At 41.3% G+C, this 16,576-nt stretch overlaps 1 protein-coding gene across 3 annotated transcripts; it reads left to right on the top strand.

The window, feature by feature from the left end:
- Nucleotides 1-893: 893 nt before the first annotated feature.
- Nucleotides 894-15,511, top strand: LOC138953417 (TAF6-like RNA polymerase II p300/CBP-associated factor-associated factor 65 kDa subunit 6L). Of its 3 annotated transcripts, none has more exons than XM_070325224.1 (13): nucleotides 894-938; nucleotides 1,239-1,433; nucleotides 2,147-2,298; nucleotides 4,263-4,349; nucleotides 5,010-5,163; nucleotides 6,010-6,078; nucleotides 6,441-6,535; nucleotides 6,898-6,975; nucleotides 7,636-7,737; nucleotides 10,281-10,408; nucleotides 11,075-11,207; nucleotides 12,513-12,641; nucleotides 13,757-15,511. In XM_070325224.1, the coding sequence occupies exons 3-13, from the start codon at nucleotides 2,155-2,157 to the stop codon at nucleotides 14,609-14,611; spliced, it is 1,974 nt and encodes a 657-aa protein (XP_070181325.1). In that variant the 5' UTR covers nucleotides 894-938; nucleotides 1,239-1,433; nucleotides 2,147-2,154; the 3' UTR covers nucleotides 14,612-15,511. The 3 variants fall into 3 exon arrangements, with proteins under 3 accessions (XP_070181325.1, XP_070181324.1, XP_070181322.1); XM_070325223.1 differs by having other exon boundaries at nucleotides 899-1,132; XM_070325221.1 differs by having other exon boundaries at nucleotides 899-1,433.
- Nucleotides 15,512-16,576: the final 1,065 nt, after the last annotated feature.

Raw genomic sequence — 16,576 nt, 5'->3', positions numbered from 1 at the left:
ATATTTTGTTTTTGTTTTTTTGTCTCATCTCTTTTTCAAAAAATGTGTCGCATTGATCATAATCCGCCATGAAATTTCAGGAATGTTTATGTGAGCACTTACCATAAGTTTTAAACTTGTTGTGCTCCTTCTTAATGATTTTGTTATATTATCATGTGTCTGTTTATGAATAAAATACTGTTTAAAGGACATGCTTTTTTCGACACGCGTGACGAGTATTTTGGCAAACGCGTAGCAAGAGACGCCGAGTTTCAAAACGCTCTAAAACGCGTATGTATAGAATGTCAGCTTGTACGCGTGTAATCGTGTCTGTGAAAACTAGGACCAAAACCAACTAATAACGAAATGATAATGTCTTAATGTTGTGTCTTCTACTGAGTTCTATCTTGCACTGTTCTGACAGACGTGACAACCATTATCAAAAGACGCACAAACACATAAATATCATCATAGCATTAATATATATTGGGTGGTTTTTTTAAGACAAAGACACAAATACATTTGTATATTATCATCTGAAAATACACTATCAAAAGACACACAGACCCAGACACAAAGACAAAGTCTTCAAGCATGTCTCATAACAGAGCTAAACAGATTTAGATTTTTTATTTTTTTTACACATTTTCAATTCTTTTCTGAACAGGCAAAACCAACAGGAAACAATAATGTCCGAAAATGTTTCATTCAATCATTATGGCCCTTCGTGGTCGGCTGGGCGTTAAGCAAACAAACAAATCTCTTTCTCTTTCTCTGTCTCGATTTTCAATGGCAGAGACTTAATCTCAGAATAAGCAGAGGACAGGTTTGGGATGCTACTGCGATAGTCGTTGTTTTGGTACGATTTGGTTTAATTTTGGTTAAAAGACACTTCCGTCCACAATCTGACTTCCGGTCAGACTTCTTGAATCTATTTCTGCTAGCGGCCGCGCCGTGACGTAAGAAATCATTGAGACGTGATTCTATATCTTAATAAAGATAATGATTTCAGATAAATAAAAGGGTGATATGCAACGGAAAAAGTCACAGGAAGTTATTTCGTTCCCTGCACTCGAAATAGGTTTACAGAGTGAAATCGAATGTCGAAGTCGTAGCTTTCGCTTTGCAGTTCGCTGTCATTCTCCAAGCCTAGGTAACTTACTACAGCTTACTTTAACTTGAATAAATTAGAATATTGCCGTTATTTCGTGGCTTCTCAGCTGGTTTGCAGGTGCATAGCGTTCACGGTGTATTTTCAGAGTTCTGCGCATGATAGTGATAGTGGTCTGCAAAAGGATACCGTGATATTCTGATTGCCATGGTGATTCAATGATCATCGATGGACTTTTTTGAGAATGGAGAATAAATGCCACAAACCTTCTAAAATCGGTGGGTCATCACACGACATCAGAATCAGACAGATCAGCTTCTTCTTGTGATCACCCAGTGACAAGGTCAGTTACACTTTGGTAGGATTTTACTTTTTAAATTTTATGAGTTTTAACCCTAATTTAAAACAATTTGAACAGGGTTATAGAACAAACTTATACTTATAGTTATAGGAACTCTAAAAGACTTTTTTCCTCTCTAGTTACATATGCACGTGCACACTATAGCATGAACATACATACAATTTGTTCTTTAAATAAACATTCTTTCACTTTCAGTAAACAGTATCACAGTGTTCTCACACACGCACTCATGCATGATGAATACACGTGTATTAAAAAATGTATCCACAGACACACACATACATACACACCCACATACACATCAATATTCAGGTAGTTTCACATTCTTTCAGTAAGTAGTTTCTGAGAATTATTCTGTTTGATGTATGAGTGAATGCCAAAAAAAGTGCACACGTACTGACGTGGACATGAGGGGGTTACAAAACAGGACAAAATAGTCTGGTGTTGTGAAACATTCTGTAGTGCCGCTGATGTATGTGAATTTCATTTAACTTCAGATTTATAACGCTTAATATTGCACCTGGACCCCCCTTGGTTACAAACAATGGTTCTGTCACTGTCAGCTAGTCTTGCAATGATGGAATGAGACAAATGTTCCCATATCAAGTCAGTTTTCTTTGTTGAGATAGTGTCTGACTCTGAGCTGGCGGTGGCATTGGCTTGATTATAAATCCAGTTGCTGTATTTCCTTGCAGAACCAGCCATGATAGAAGAAAAGGCATTTGCCATCATCACGAAGGATTCGGTGCAGTTGATGGCCGAAGGTGCAGGCCACAATTGCGTGTCTGACGATGTAGCTGTCCTGCTAGGGGAAGATGTAAGCTATCGACTGCGAGAGGCTGTGATGGTAAGTGCAAAGTTTTATTTGACATGTTATGAATCTCAGTCTGACTGTGGCTCTTGCAGTTGCAGTAACTGCGGAAGAAAAGTGAATGCATACAAAGTCAAAGAGTACAAGAGGTTATGATAATAATTTTTGGTGGAACTAAAGGTAGTGCAGCGTATGATTTAGTACTCATTAGGCATGGCACATTTCCAAGCAAGTATAGTTCTACTGCTAATAATCAGATAATATATACTCACGGAATGAAATAACTTAACATGTTTTAAAATTTAATATCTCAAAAGTGGCAGGAGAGCGGGGTGGTACGATCATAGAACCATCAATTCCTGAGAAGAGAAAAAAAACCGGAATGTTCTCGGTTGCTTAGTTTTTTCACAATTGGTCCTCAAAGACGCATGGTGTCATTTTGGAGTTTACTAGACTGACGCCTAAGCTTGCCGACGCTGCCGACAGCCAGTGCACGCTGTGTGTGCTGTAAACAGGTAGGCCTGCACTCTTTGACTCTCGGGGCACGTCTACCCGTACTTGAAACCTGCAAAAGGTCTGCTGCTGATCCACGAATATTGCATGAAAGTACTGCCTTTGGTTTGTCCGTTTGTTTGTGAGTGAGAACAACTCACTAAAATGTTTCTTTCTCTTTGCCCAAAACTGTCCACTCTGTCTTTCACCATGCCACGAACGTGTGTGAACGATAGACTCGTCGCAATAGGGATGTTGAGAGGAGGGATGACTTATACTGATGTTGCTAGGAGATTCGGAGTGACCAGGCAATCAGTGCACGCACAGCGCTGTCAAACACACAGTGCTAAGTTTGTAAACTCCAAAATGACACCATGCGTCTTTGAGCTCAAATTGCAAAAAAAACGGAACAAGCCAGACTATTCATTTTCATTTTCATTTTCATTACGTTCTTGTCACATCGCTGGGAAATTCGGGTCACTTCCTCCCAGTGGAAAGCTAGCAGCAACGGAGTCGCGCTACCCAGGTGTCTGCGTGTTTAGGTGTATTCAGCCACCTGCACTTATGGCAGAATGACCAAGGTCTTTTACGTGCCATTGTGATGACACGGGGGTGGGACATGGCTTCCGTCTCTGGGTCTGCACATAAAGTTGACCCGTGTCCGTCCCGGCCCGAATTCGATCCTGCGACCTTCCGATCACAATTCCAGTGCTCTACCAACTGAGCTACCGGGCCCCGGACTATTCCGGTTTTTTGCCCATAATGAGCAATTGAACAAGCTTTACGTTGGTACAAAAATCACTCCTGTAACTTTTTCTGATTTTGAGATATTACATTTTAAACAATGTTAAGTTATTTTATTCCGTGAGTATATATCTAGAAATATAGATATTTCGTTGGGTCGAAATATCTGTGAATGTATTGTTTTGTCAATAACAAACGTTCCAACAACCTATACCTTTCTTGTTTTTTAATTTTATATCTAGAGCAGTTACACAATACATGCAAGGCATAATAATTTGCAGGGGAAAGACATGACATGGGGAGACAGTGTGTATAAATAATCTTAGCTTTAAGTCTTAGAAAAAATATCAGGATTCATATGTCTGGTCAAAGGGGAGTAAGTTGGCTCTGGTATTTGTCTAGCTCTGCGTGAAAGTTAGCATAATATATTATTATCTGGGAGTATATATTTGCCTCTGATGATCATCTGGATTTTTTTTAGTTAAAAATGGCCTAACAAAGTAACATTGAATGATTGATTCTGTTTCATACTTATTCTTGCGTGTGGTACAAAGCCAAACAGTTCTCATTACTCATATTAGTCATATTTATCAGTTTTATATATAATAATAATAAATGAGCATTTATATAGCGCAACATCATAACTTTACAATTATGCTCTTTGCGTTTTGCTTGCTATCGATGTGTGTTTCTTGTGCATTCATCCCTTAATAAGTGTGTTGTTTAATCCCCTTTTTATATATATCGCATGTTGTTTTCTACAGAAAAGTGCTGCGTTCATGAAAAATGCCAAGAGACGGCGTCTTTGTCCTGAAGACTTCAACCAAGCTCTTCAAAACAGTGATGTTCCAGTAAGTTCTGTTTGTTTCATGCCTTTTGTTCTCTTTTACTTTGTTCTAATTATTATTGCCTCTAAAATTCAACAGATGTAGTCATGTACATTGTCTTACAGTTTGTGCTGTATTATAATTTATATGCTCCAAGTTTGTAATCCTTATCAAGAGACTAAAGGAGAAAAAGAGAAACAATATTTTTAATAAATGACATAATATGAGTTACTTCTTTTTATATTTTAACACTGAATAAGGATTCAAGGCCCATGAAATAGTAAAAGCAAGATGAGATGGCAATGAAGGAGAAACAACACAAAAATATGGAATAAAGGGCATTGGATTACAGATTTTGGTACATTTCTCTTCTTCTTTGCCGTTTGCTCAGACGCCTTTAGGTACAACTTCAGCGATCGTGTGTACTCAGTATGCCTATACCAAGTTCCATCATGTCCCTGGACTGTATGATCAAGGCAGATACATGATTGGTTAAAAATAGGCGGTTAAAAGAGTTCCTGAAGTGATTTATAATACTTGAATAGTTGCAAGAAAATGAAACAACTTCTTTGAAGCATAGTTGACACCCTCTTACTTCAGCCTCCCCTGTTTCCTAGCTATCTTTTATTTCTCGTCGCATGTTTATTCATTTTGGCCTGTGGTGAAAAATACAATTGTTTTCAGCCAATACTTGGTCATGGAACCAGTGTGGACTCGACAATTTTCCGACAGACACGCGAAGGAGAGCTGCACTTTGTCGAAGATCCTGAAGTCAATCTCAGCAATGCTGTCGGCAACAGTTATGTTCCAAAATCACTGGGAAAAGTCAGTGTTAAAGGTATGTGCAATGACATATATATATATATATCCAATAAGAAAAATCAGCAAACCATAAAACAGAGACTGAAATAGCAAACGGACAGAAAATGCAGTCCAACCTGTCCATGACGACCACCCGAGGAACCAACCAAAAGTGGTCCTCATAGACAGGTGGTCTTTATGGAGAGGTGAATTTATGTAAAAAGAATCTTGTCAGTTTTTTGGGGGGTGGTTGCAATGGGCAGGTAATCGTTGTCAAGAGGTGTTGGCCAGGGCACGTTCGACTGTAGTTTTGAAATCTGCATGTAATGTAAAAGAGATTTGTTTCTTTTGTGCTCGAGTTTAAATGCTTGTTTCTTACTTTTCATACGTAAGATTGCTTTCTTGGTGCAGGCATTTTGCTTTAAAGGGGTCCAGTCTGGTTCTCGTGTAAATAACATTAGTTTTTTGCTTGTTTAATAATAATAATGCAAACTTTTATAGCGCTATTCTAGAAAAATGTCTACTCTTAGCGCTTTACAATACATACATCGACCAAGCATACTATACACGCACAGGCAAAGAAACCGACCAAACATAACCAACAAACTATACATGCACAGGCAAAGAAAACGACCAAACATACAATACACGCACAGGCAAAGATAACGACCAAACATAAGCAAACATACTATGACCAAACATAACCAACATACTATACGCGCGCAGGCAAAGAGAACAATCAGCACATGTAATAATTACTGACAACTAATAATGCAGGCATACAGTGACAGTCCAATACACAGCCTAAGCACAAGAACCACAGTAGGCTTCTATATAAAAACGTGTCGACAGTTTACACTCGGGCTTTGCTTGTTTCTTTCAGGACAGTGGATGGCAGTTGAAGGGGTGAACAAGTTCTTGACACATGGCAACAGTCATTCACAAAATGCTTGTAAGGATTTTATTCATGTTCTGTCTTCCTTGCATTTAAGAAGATTTCGTGGCACGCTAAAGGGTAATGCTGCTCCTATTTTCTTTCATCTTTGTTTAACTTTTACAGTGGAGACCCCCTGATCAGTGTTTGGCTACGCATCCACCCAGCTGATTCACCCCCCACCCCCCAACAACAACAACAACAAAAATACAACAATAACAAAACAAAGAATTGATATTGTCTCAGTTACCTTTGTATTTGGAACTTCACCCACTTTGAGGCATTGGTCATTTCCAAGCAAGAATTCAGTACGGTAAGTTGAATTGAAAAAACAACAAACATTCTTGACATCCTGGGTAAAGCAGACTTTGTTTTTGCAGACAGGAACGCCAAGCGAGAGGTGCCGGCTGAACTGATGGAATACTACAGTCAGATCACAAAGGCTTTGCTTGGCTCTCACACGGTTCTAGTCAAGGTGAGACTGTCTTTAGCCTTCGTACTGTCACTGTATTTGTGTTGTTCTTGCCGTTTTCAAATCCCCAAGCCACCAGCAAGAGACTTTAAAGATGTGTGTATGCCTGTGTTACTTTTTATTCTAATTATATTTGCAGGCACTTCATTATATGTATGGAGGTTACTGTCTTGTTTTCAACAAAATTGAATAAAACTAAGTTTTCATTTTAGGATAAGAGGGGAGTGGAAAGGGGGGGGGGGGGGGGAGTTTGCAGCATAATATGTCCTGAAAATATTGTGTATCTGAGGGTCTTCAATGTGACAGACTGTGCTGCCTTATTTTTGTTTGTTTTCCTCACAGCAAAATTCTTTGATCTGTTGCAGTGGGCACTTGCAGATTTGTCAACAAATGTTGGTGTGACTCAGCTCTTACCATACTTCGTCAACTTTGTGGCCAATGGAGTGAGTGACATAGAGATTTATTACATTAAACTGTCTATCGGAAATGAACAGTGTTTGGACAGCATGCAGGCATGGTGACATTTTGAAAGGAAAGAAATCTCAGTGAAATCATCACATTCGGCAAAAAACATTCTGGGAAATTTAGTAAAGTAAGCTTTTTTAATGTGATTTGAAATTTATTTAAATTAAAGAATGAAGTATTGGTGAAAATTCTCATAAGACAGCTGAGACATTTTGGATTACCTTAACTTTGAACACACCTCCATCGGCAGATTTGGTAGATTTTGGCCCTTCCTTCATAACGTAACACTGTGTTGGTGCATTGACTTGCAAAAAGAAAAGGTCATTTTATGTTACTGTGCAGCCGAACTCTGTTATATGTTGTGCATTGTGAATAAAACCATTTTCAACTCACCTGAGTATCAAGAGAATTTACATAATTAACAGTGTTAGGCCATACAGCTGACCCTTTGACATTGAGTTTTGTCCAGACTTTTTTTTAAACTACAACTTTGAAACTACACACACTTGCAGAATTGGATAATACCTCCACGTATTGTGAAAATCTGGTCTAAACACTGCGAAGAGAAGCACTTCAATCATTTGCTCTTCTCATTCAATCGTTCTTATCGGCATTTGAATGAAATGTGTTTGTGTCAGGTAAAAGCTGCAGGCCATGATGTGTTGAAGCTGACTTTACTGCTGCGAACAGTGGAAGCTCTGGTAAAGAATCCACATTTGTTTCTGGAAACACAACCTTATGTGAGTACATACGGTCGAATGATGTGTTGAATGTGATTTTTCACTCACTTGAGTTCAGTGGTACTCCTCTTTTGAGACCCCGATAAGGGCGCTGTGGCGGGGTGGTAAGACTGACGTCGGCCTCTCAATCGGAAGGTCGAGGGTTCGAATCCCGGCCGTGGCCGCCTGGTGGGTTAAGTGTGGAGATTTTTCCGATCTCCCAGGTCAACTTATGTGCAGACCTGCTAGTGGCTTAACCCCCTTCGTGTGTACACACAAGACCAAGTGCGCACGGAAAAGATCCTGTAATCCATGTCAGAGTTCGGTGGGTTATAGAAACACAAAAATACCCAGCATGCTTCCTCCGAAAGCGGCGTATGGCTGCCTAAATGGCGGGGTAAAAACGGTCATACACGTAAAATTCCACTTGTGCAAAAACCAGGGATCGCGTTTACCGGTAATTTCCGGTATTTTACCGGTTAAGATTCGCCAATACCGGAAAAAAAAGTGGATGTCGGTCAGACGTACCGATTGTTATTTGGTTTGACCGGTAAAAAAAAAGTAATTACAAAAATCGTTTGTCAGTACGAGGGAGAGAAAGAGAGAGAGAGAGAGAGAGAGAGAGAGAGAGAGAGAGAGAGAGAGAGAGAGAGAGAGAGAGAGAGAGAGAGAGAGAGAGAGAGAGAGAGAGAGAGAGAGAGAGAGAGAGAGAGAGAGAGAGAGAGAGAGAGAGAGAGAGAGAGAGAGAGAGAGAGAGAGAGAGAGAGAGAGAGAGAGAGAGAGAGAGAGAGAGATTTGGATGGCTTGTTGTGACAGCGCTACAATGTTGCGATTATGTCTCCATTGATGACACTTGATGTCAAGGTGTCAAACATGACGTCAAAAATCAGACATAATACTTTTCGCGCCATTTCTTTCGGTTCCCGGTCCATCGTAAAATCTTATTGTGAGGCGAGTCGATTGCGATGAAGAAGCAACGATCTTTACTGTCTTTTCTACCCCCAAGAGGTGAGAAAAGGCCTTTGAATGAAGGAACTGAAAGTGAAAGTACTTCACAGCCTAGTACATCTGCAGAGCCCGAGTCTCAAGCGGCGGCACAGAAACCAACATCGGCATCTTCCACTGTCAAACGATTTCAGGAAAAATGGTGCAAAGGGTTTCTGTGGTTGCGGACAGACGGGGAGGGGGAGAACTTTCTCATGTTTTGTGAAGACTGCACAAAAACACGTCAAAAAAATGGTTACACAAGAGGTTGTCGAAATTTTCAACATTCATCTCTCGAAGACCATTCAAAATCGCTAAGTCATAGAAATGCTGTTGGCTCTGCGCGTGAAAACTTTTTGACAACAAAGACTAGGCGAAAGTGAAACTGTAACAGTAAGTAACTAGTGAGTAAGTCTTCCAGTTGCGTGATTACTATTTGCTTTCCTATTTTATTTCGGAAGTCTCTCTCTCTCTCTCTCTCTCTCTCTCTCTCTCTCTCTCTCTCTCTCACACAGCGGCTGCTGATGTGTCACTGTCAAGTTGTGCGACAGTTGCTTTGAGGGGGGGAGAGAAAAAACGTCCGCATATCACTGACATTGATTTAATGTATTGTAAGTCATTGTTTGTCTTTTACTGGTTGCCTTGGCAAGCTTACCGATTTTCGTGAGAGCCTTGTAGCCAGCTCATGACGTCATACCGGTTTGAAAAATACCTAGCGCGATCACTGAAAAACACGAGTGTACGTGGGAGTTTCAGCCCACGAACGCAGAAGAAGAAGAAGACCCCGATAAGACCTTGCTCAATCACACATTTTCTGTTCTGATGAACTTTGCAATTTTACCGTTATTTTAGTACTCCCTCCTTTTTAAGTCCTGGGTTTCCCAGATTTTTTCATGTTTAAAGGGGGGGGGGGGGGGGGGCAGGCATTGGACATTTATTTAGGGCAGAGTATGTAGTTCAACCGACCCTATAGGTTTGGCTGACTTAAAATCAGTTTTTGATTGACTTCCAGTGGGCAATTCAGTTCTTTGGCTTAGTCTGCTTCAGAGTTGTGAAAAACTCATCTTGATTTACGTTGAGTGGGTTTTTTTTTGGTCACTTTTTTTCTATCAGACCATCATGTTGTTTGTTCATCGGCGGGGATGTAGCTCAGTCGGTAGCGCGCTGGATTTGTATCCAGTTGACCGCTGTCAGCGTGAGTTCGTCCCCACGTTCGGCGAGAGATTTATTTCTCAGAGTCAACTTTGTGTGCAGACTCTCCTCGGTGTCCGAACACCCCCGTGTGTACACGCAAAGCACAAGACCAAGTGCGCACGAAAAAGATCCTGTAATCCATGTCAGAGTTCGGTGGGTTATAGAAACACGAAAATACCCAGCATGCTTCCTCCGAAAACGGCGTATGGCTGCCTAAATGGCGGGGTAAAAAACGGTCATACACGTAAAATTCCACTCGTGCAAAAAAACACGAGTGTACGTGGGAGTTTCAGCCCACGAACGCAGAAGAAGAAGAAGAAAGTTTGTTCATCTTCAGTTTTGATTGATTCAGCTTGAATACAACTGCACCAATATTTTGTGTACAGTTAAGTCTGCTGGTGCAGTCGTTGGAGAGCTGTTTGTTGGAACCGCTAGCAGGCTACGCCAATCAGCAGTCTGTGGATCATTGGATGATGAGGCAGTTTGCTGCTTACTTGTTGGCTGATATCGTCAGGTAATAGCAATAACTTGCCTGTCGTTATCTTCCATGCTTGCTTAATAAAATATCAGTCTAAATTGCGTAGCCTAACAAAATTGTTTGACCATGTGCAGCCCTTACATTTTAGGAAGAGAACACAAGTGAAAATGGTCTCACGGACATTCATTTTTTTATCAACTGTTTTAAGAATTAATAATGCATCATTGGATGATGAGCAGTGGAATCTTTTTCCTATTTAGCTCGAGCACAGAAACTTCACCTGTCTTTATTTTGATTGCACTTAACAAAGCTTGACAAGTAGCGTAATTTCAGTTAAACAAAAGGTGTCCTAAGAGACAGGTGGTGGGTTAGGAAATGTGAATTATAGAGAAAATAACCTTGTCAGGGTTTCTTTGGGGTGGTCGCAGTGGGCAGGTTCCACTGTATATATGTCTTTTTCAATCAATCAATCAATATGAGGCTTATATCGCGCGTATTCCGTGGGTACAGTTCTAAGTGCAGGGATTTATTATTTAATTTTTTTAATTTTTATTTTATGCAATTTATATCGCGCACATATGCAAGGTGCAGGGATTTATTTATGCCGTGTGAGATGGAATTTTTTTACATAATACATCACGCATTCACATCGGCCATCGTGTTCTATGCTCTTACAGCTAAATGAGAGTTTAATTTCTGCAGGAAATGCAACAATGAGACAAATCATCTGCATTCATCTGTAACGAAGCGACTGAGTGAGAGTCTACAAGATCTGACCCGCCCTTTCTGCTCTCATTACGGTGCTGTCATGGCACTGATGGCATTTGGAGCTACTGTACGTATGATTTTAAGCACATCGATTTGTGATTGTCACATATTCATGTTCTAACATAAGGCTCTCCACTGAACTTTATTTCACTAAGGGTATACATTTAAAAGGTCCGTTTGTGAAAGAGACACAGCTGGATGACAAGTCAGATAAAGTGGTGTTTAAGCGTTTTTCTACAGTAGGTTTTGAATTTCAAGACCACAACTTTGAATAATCACGTAAATTTACTCTGAGAAAGAAGGTGGCTTCAAATTCAAAGACCACACCTTCTGAAGACATGCTTACCGTACTTTCCGGGTGACAAGGCGCTTCGTTATCTAAGACGCACCCCCTTCTTTTTAAAAAAAAATTGTAATCCAGTCACCCATTGCAGCAGGGGGCCGATAGGGCGCACCAAAATGACCCAGTTTTTGCCATGAAAGGTGGTTCCCCTGTCATATCTGAGAGAGGAAACACTTCCTGCATCGGGGTCAGTGACCGACTTTAACTGAGTGAAAATATGTGTGGTCTGTGTGTGTGCCGCGAGATCAAAGGCATTGTGATAGCTGGGTGGCCTTGTTAAAAGACACGACCTTCTTCCCAGGGGTCAATGACCCAGTTTTTGCCATGAGAGGTGGTTCCCCTGTCATATCTGAGAGAGGAAACACTTCCTGCATCGGGGTCAGTGACCGGTCAGTGACCGAGTTTAACAGAGTGGAAATCTGTGTGTGCGGCCAGATCAAAGGCAGGGCAGTACCTAGTAGCTGAAACATGCATTATCACAAGTTGTTTGACTGGTACTCAAGCGGTCTCTTTGATTTTTTTCGTATTTCATGCACGGATTAGGCGCTTCGTTATACAAGACGCAGGGGTCGAACTCGAGGAAAAAAGTCGCGCCTTATGACCCGGAAAGTACGGTAATTCCTTTACAGTGGAACCCCCTTTTTAAGACCCCCACCTCCCAATGAAAGACTCCCCACTTATAAGACCCTGCTTTTTTCAGATTTTTTTTCATGAACTTATAGTAATACATTAGATTTACTTCCGTTTTAGAACTCCACCATTTTTCAGATTTTTAAAGGTCTCATAAGGAAAAGGACAGAACTGATTATTTGTTATTATGAAACAGTGTTTATATTCGTTTCTGGTATAGATAGGAAGATACAAGAATGTTAAATCATGCATTGTCAATCTTCTTTAAGAGAATATTTTTCATGGAGAATGATTCACTTAGTTTAAAGCTTAAAAACATCAAAATCATCAAGAATCGAGTTACGCCAAAATTCTACGATGACATCAAAATATTAAATTTTGTGTTGCTGTGTTGTGCAGGAGGTGAAGACAGTGGTGGTGCCACAGCTGGAGGCTTTACTGCCTCATGTGAGCAGTTTTATGGAGAGTCTGCAGCCTGCCCGGCAGCACTTGTACTTCGATGCTCTCAAAGTCTACGGTGCCCTTCAGGTGGGTTTTGTGACCAAATTATGTACAAGAACGAGATAACATTGAAAATGTACTCACCAGAAACATGGACAATAAAAAAACGAACACATTTATTATCTGGTGAGTACATGTCTCTTGTTCCTTTTCAAATAATGTACAGATGAACCTGTCTTGAACGACCACCCAAGGGAGAAACTGAGAGTGATCCTCATAGACAGGTTGGCCGGAATATATGTGTCGAGGCTCAACTTCACCCGGGCTAATAGCTTAGCTCGGACTATCTATCCCCAGGATAGCATCGATACTTTAGCGCAATGCACGAGTCGAGACTACAGAAAAGATAACTAACCCGTGCATTACCCTCGATATATTTTTGGCATGGGGATTTCCGCATCTCTGCGCATGATAGGATGTCAAGGCCGTTCTAAATTCAGGAATCCGCGTTCGAAAGGTGATGTCGCTCTGTTCTAAATGACCCATGTAGACCTTGACGTCATGAAAAGCGTGACGAAATGTTTCTTCGAACTGGGTTCCGGTCTTGTTCTCGTGCCATTGTTTTTTTCGCGTTGTTGTTTTCTTGTGCAAATTGACATTAGGTAAGGCGAAATGCGGCAGGTTCGACTGTAATAACTGATGTGAGGTTTGTTGAAGGTTGTTTTTTTAGGAGGCGGGATGGGGCAAGGGTATTGAGGTACGCCATCACAAGACAGGATATGATGGAAATAATAAAGACTCCCATCTCAGTAGTGATGGAAGAGAACATAAACCTTGGCTTGGAACGTGAGCCAGATCATTACGCACAAAGAAAGAAACTCAGCCATGGGTGCTGTTTCCTACATGTTCAAAAAAAGCGAAGTACAAGCTAAGCTATTCTTGGTAGTTTAAAGGTCCATATGTTTGCTGCACACTGGGCAAATCTCCAAGTTTTGAATGCTTAGTGAGAGCTAATGATGTGAATAGGTGACAAAGCTTGTGTAACTGGATGTAAGATGGTTTCTCATCTTGTAGAATAACTACTAAGTGTTTCTCAGATGAGACAACAGAGCACTGCTTGCAAATACATGTAATGATTGAATTGAACTTTTGGATTGTTGCGCCTGGCTACTTTGAAAAATTGTTCTTTCGGAATGTTGCAGCTTGCCATTGAAAAGATGCTGAAGACCCAGATGGAGGAATTCTTGGCTGTGCATGAAGAGAACGACGAGTGCAGATCAACAGACGGCAACCCGCCCACAGCACTGGACTCTGCTTGTGACATGGTCAAGCTGTACCAGAAACTCTCTGACTCCTTTGGGGGCACACTGTCTGTACAGCTGCCTGTGATGGAGTTAAGCAACGTGTTTGGCAGGCATCCCCCTCAGGACCACGTCATTCTGGGAGACCCTGATAGCAGACGCAGCGGAGATGACCTCCTGTCAGACTTGATGCAGCAAGTACGTAAACAGGAGCGTGAGCGACAGGAGAGGCAGAAGCGACAGCAGTGGTCAGAGGTTCAAAACCCTGTGGGCCATCAAGGCATGGACGGTGGTGAACTGTTTCATTCTGCACGACCCAAGTACGGTCAGTGGGATGAGTCTGACAACATGAACGCTGAGAGTGGTTATCAGGAGCAGATGGCGGTTAGCAGTACAATAAGCGACCCTATGAAAGGAACGCTTAAACTGAAGATCAAACGTCACGCGCAAGGCCAAGGCTCCCCATCCATGCACGCTGGAAAATCTGAAGTGCAGAGACAGAACAGAGAAGTGTATGAAAAAGACATGCGCCATAAGAAGAAACGCAAGCAGTCCAGCAAAAACCCGTGGGACTATGGTGCCTTTGATAGTGGAGAGTTGTCAGACCCGGAAGATTTGCAATTTCACAGTCATCAGTTGCTGGGTCACCCTTCTTCTGTTGGCGAGAGCAGTGGTTCAGATTCGCTCAGCTTTCAGAGAAAGGGAAAATTGATGCTGAAGCTCAAAGTGCCAACCAAGGAATCTCCATCTGATTAGTGTTTACTGTGGTTTCAGAGAAAATGAAACCAAAAGTAATGACCATTGAATCAACTTCTGATTTGTGTTTACCGTGACTTCTGTCATCAATTTGTTTTGTTGTGTTATAGAAGAGTAGTATTGACACCTCTCAGCTTATATACTACTGCCGTGCATCTGTGATGGAAAATTGTTTATACCTGTGGGGATGTTTCATGTAATTTCTCATTGGATAGATTTCAAAGTGAGTCAGCATTAGTCTTACTTTGGCATGTTTCCTAGCATTTCCAAATGTTTAAGTGTTTCACTTTCAGTGCCATCTGGTAGCACTATGAAAATCTTATGAGAGTTGAGTTTTGAGGACAGTATGTTCAAAACTTATTTGGACCAGCCTCTGATTAATGTTATACTATAGTCATGGAATTGTAAGGCAAGAAGATAAGCATTTGAATCTTTTCAGACGATAATGGATTGAGTTCCCTGCTCTGTGTCGATCAAGATTTTGAGAGCATGTGCCTTTACAATAATTGTAATAGATACCAGTTGTGGTACTTTCAGAGCATTGTGTATTCACAAGGTGCAGTTTTCTGTGTAAGTTTTCTGGAAATTCCTGTCTCCAAAGCCACCTCCACAAAAATGATCTGAGCATTGTTCAGCCATTTATGTCTGTGTCAGTCATCATAGAAACAAAAAGCGTCCATCTCTGTCTGGGTCATTCAACTGTGTGTGTGTGTGTGTGTGTGTGTGTGCATGGGTAATTGTGTGTGAGAGAGAGAGACAAAGAAAGAAAGAGACAGAGAGAGGGATTGTGTGTGCACGTGTGTTCAACTGTCTTGGTCTTTCTGTGAATTTTTCACTGTTCTTCCACGTCCTTCAGAAATTACAGGAGATGCAGACAATAAAACAACTCTAGCAGTGCAATCAAGTGTTATGAAATTGTTAAATATTGTGTTTCAGATAAAGTTATGTTTGTGCTGCACATGAACCCACTTCATAACACAGTGTTCCTGTAGAGTGCCATTCATGTCAAAACTCGCCATCCTCTCTTACCCCGCACCTGACTTTTTACTCTCTCTAAGGCACACTCAGCTTCACGTAAACCATCAGTTTCTGGTCACAGACACTGTCGGGCTTTTACACACAGTACAAACACCCTTTCGTTTAAACACTCACCGCTTGAGAACATCCTAGGTGCCTTCCGTAAATATTTCAAAGAATTTATTTTTGCGTGGCCAGCCGAATTGTCAAGTACCACGCCTCGTTTTGGCGCTAGAACTAACTTTTAAAATCTGAATAATAAATTGACAGCTTGTAACACAAACATTCTTAAAATCATAAAAGATTTCTTTTTTCATCAAGACAAGATCAGTACAACTCGAAGCTCTGAAAGTTTTAAAAAAGGGAGCCCAGAAGCAGGTCCCGCAATGTCGTGTTTCCCCAAGCAGTCGAATTTTCTGCATATCGCTTGCTTCTTTGAAGCCAACCACCGCCGATAAGTTCGTGTGATTCGCAGTCGTTTGTTGCATTTTAGATTCAGAGATACACAATTACGCGCTATCGAGATACAGCGAAATCACAAACTGACGACGAAATTGTGAAAAAAAGGAAAGTGTGTGACACGGGTCCATGATGGCTCAGGGGTAAAATAAACCACGAAATTTGGTGTGTGGTTTAAGCAAGCTAAATAGCCATTAAAATGAACTGTTTCATTTAAGGCTGTTTATTGCTTTTGCAAGTACCGGCACGGTTGGCCTAGTGGTAAGGCGTCCGCCCCGTGATCGGGAGGTCGTGGGTTCGAACCCCGGCCGGGTCATACCTAAGACTTTAAAATTGGCAATCTAGTGGCTGCTCCGCCTGGCGTCTGGCATTATGGGGTTAGTGCTAGGACTGGTTGGTCCGGTGTCAGAATAATGTGACTGGGTGAGACATGAAGCCTGTGCTGCGACTTCTGTCTTGTGTGTGGCGCACGTTATAAATGTCGAAAGC

The sequence above is a fragment of the Littorina saxatilis genome, linkage group LG17 (genome assembly GCF_037325665.1).
Source record: "Littorina saxatilis isolate snail1 linkage group LG17, US_GU_Lsax_2.0, whole genome shotgun sequence".
Classification (NCBI taxonomy): Eukaryota; Metazoa; Mollusca; class Gastropoda; order Littorinimorpha; family Littorinidae; genus Littorina; species Littorina saxatilis.
The sequence above is the reverse complement of the archived record's forward strand: the minus strand, read 5'-3'. Positions and strand labels throughout refer to the sequence as shown.

What these genes read in the sequence shown, in the direction of transcription:
- LOC138953417 (XM_070325224.1), top strand. Translation starts at nt 2,155, where the DNA reads ATGATAGAAGAAAAGGCATTTGCCATCATCACGAAGGATTCGGTGCAG. An exon ending in CTCACACGGTTCTAGTCAAG is followed by an intron (nt 6,536 to 6,897) that starts GTGAGACTGTCT and finishes GATCTGTTGCAG; the next exon opens with TGGGCACTTGCAGATTTGTC. An exon ending in TTGTTGGCTGATATCGTCAG is followed by an intron (nt 10,409 to 11,074) that starts GTAATAGCAATA and finishes TAATTTCTGCAG; the next exon opens with GAAATGCAACAATGAGACAA.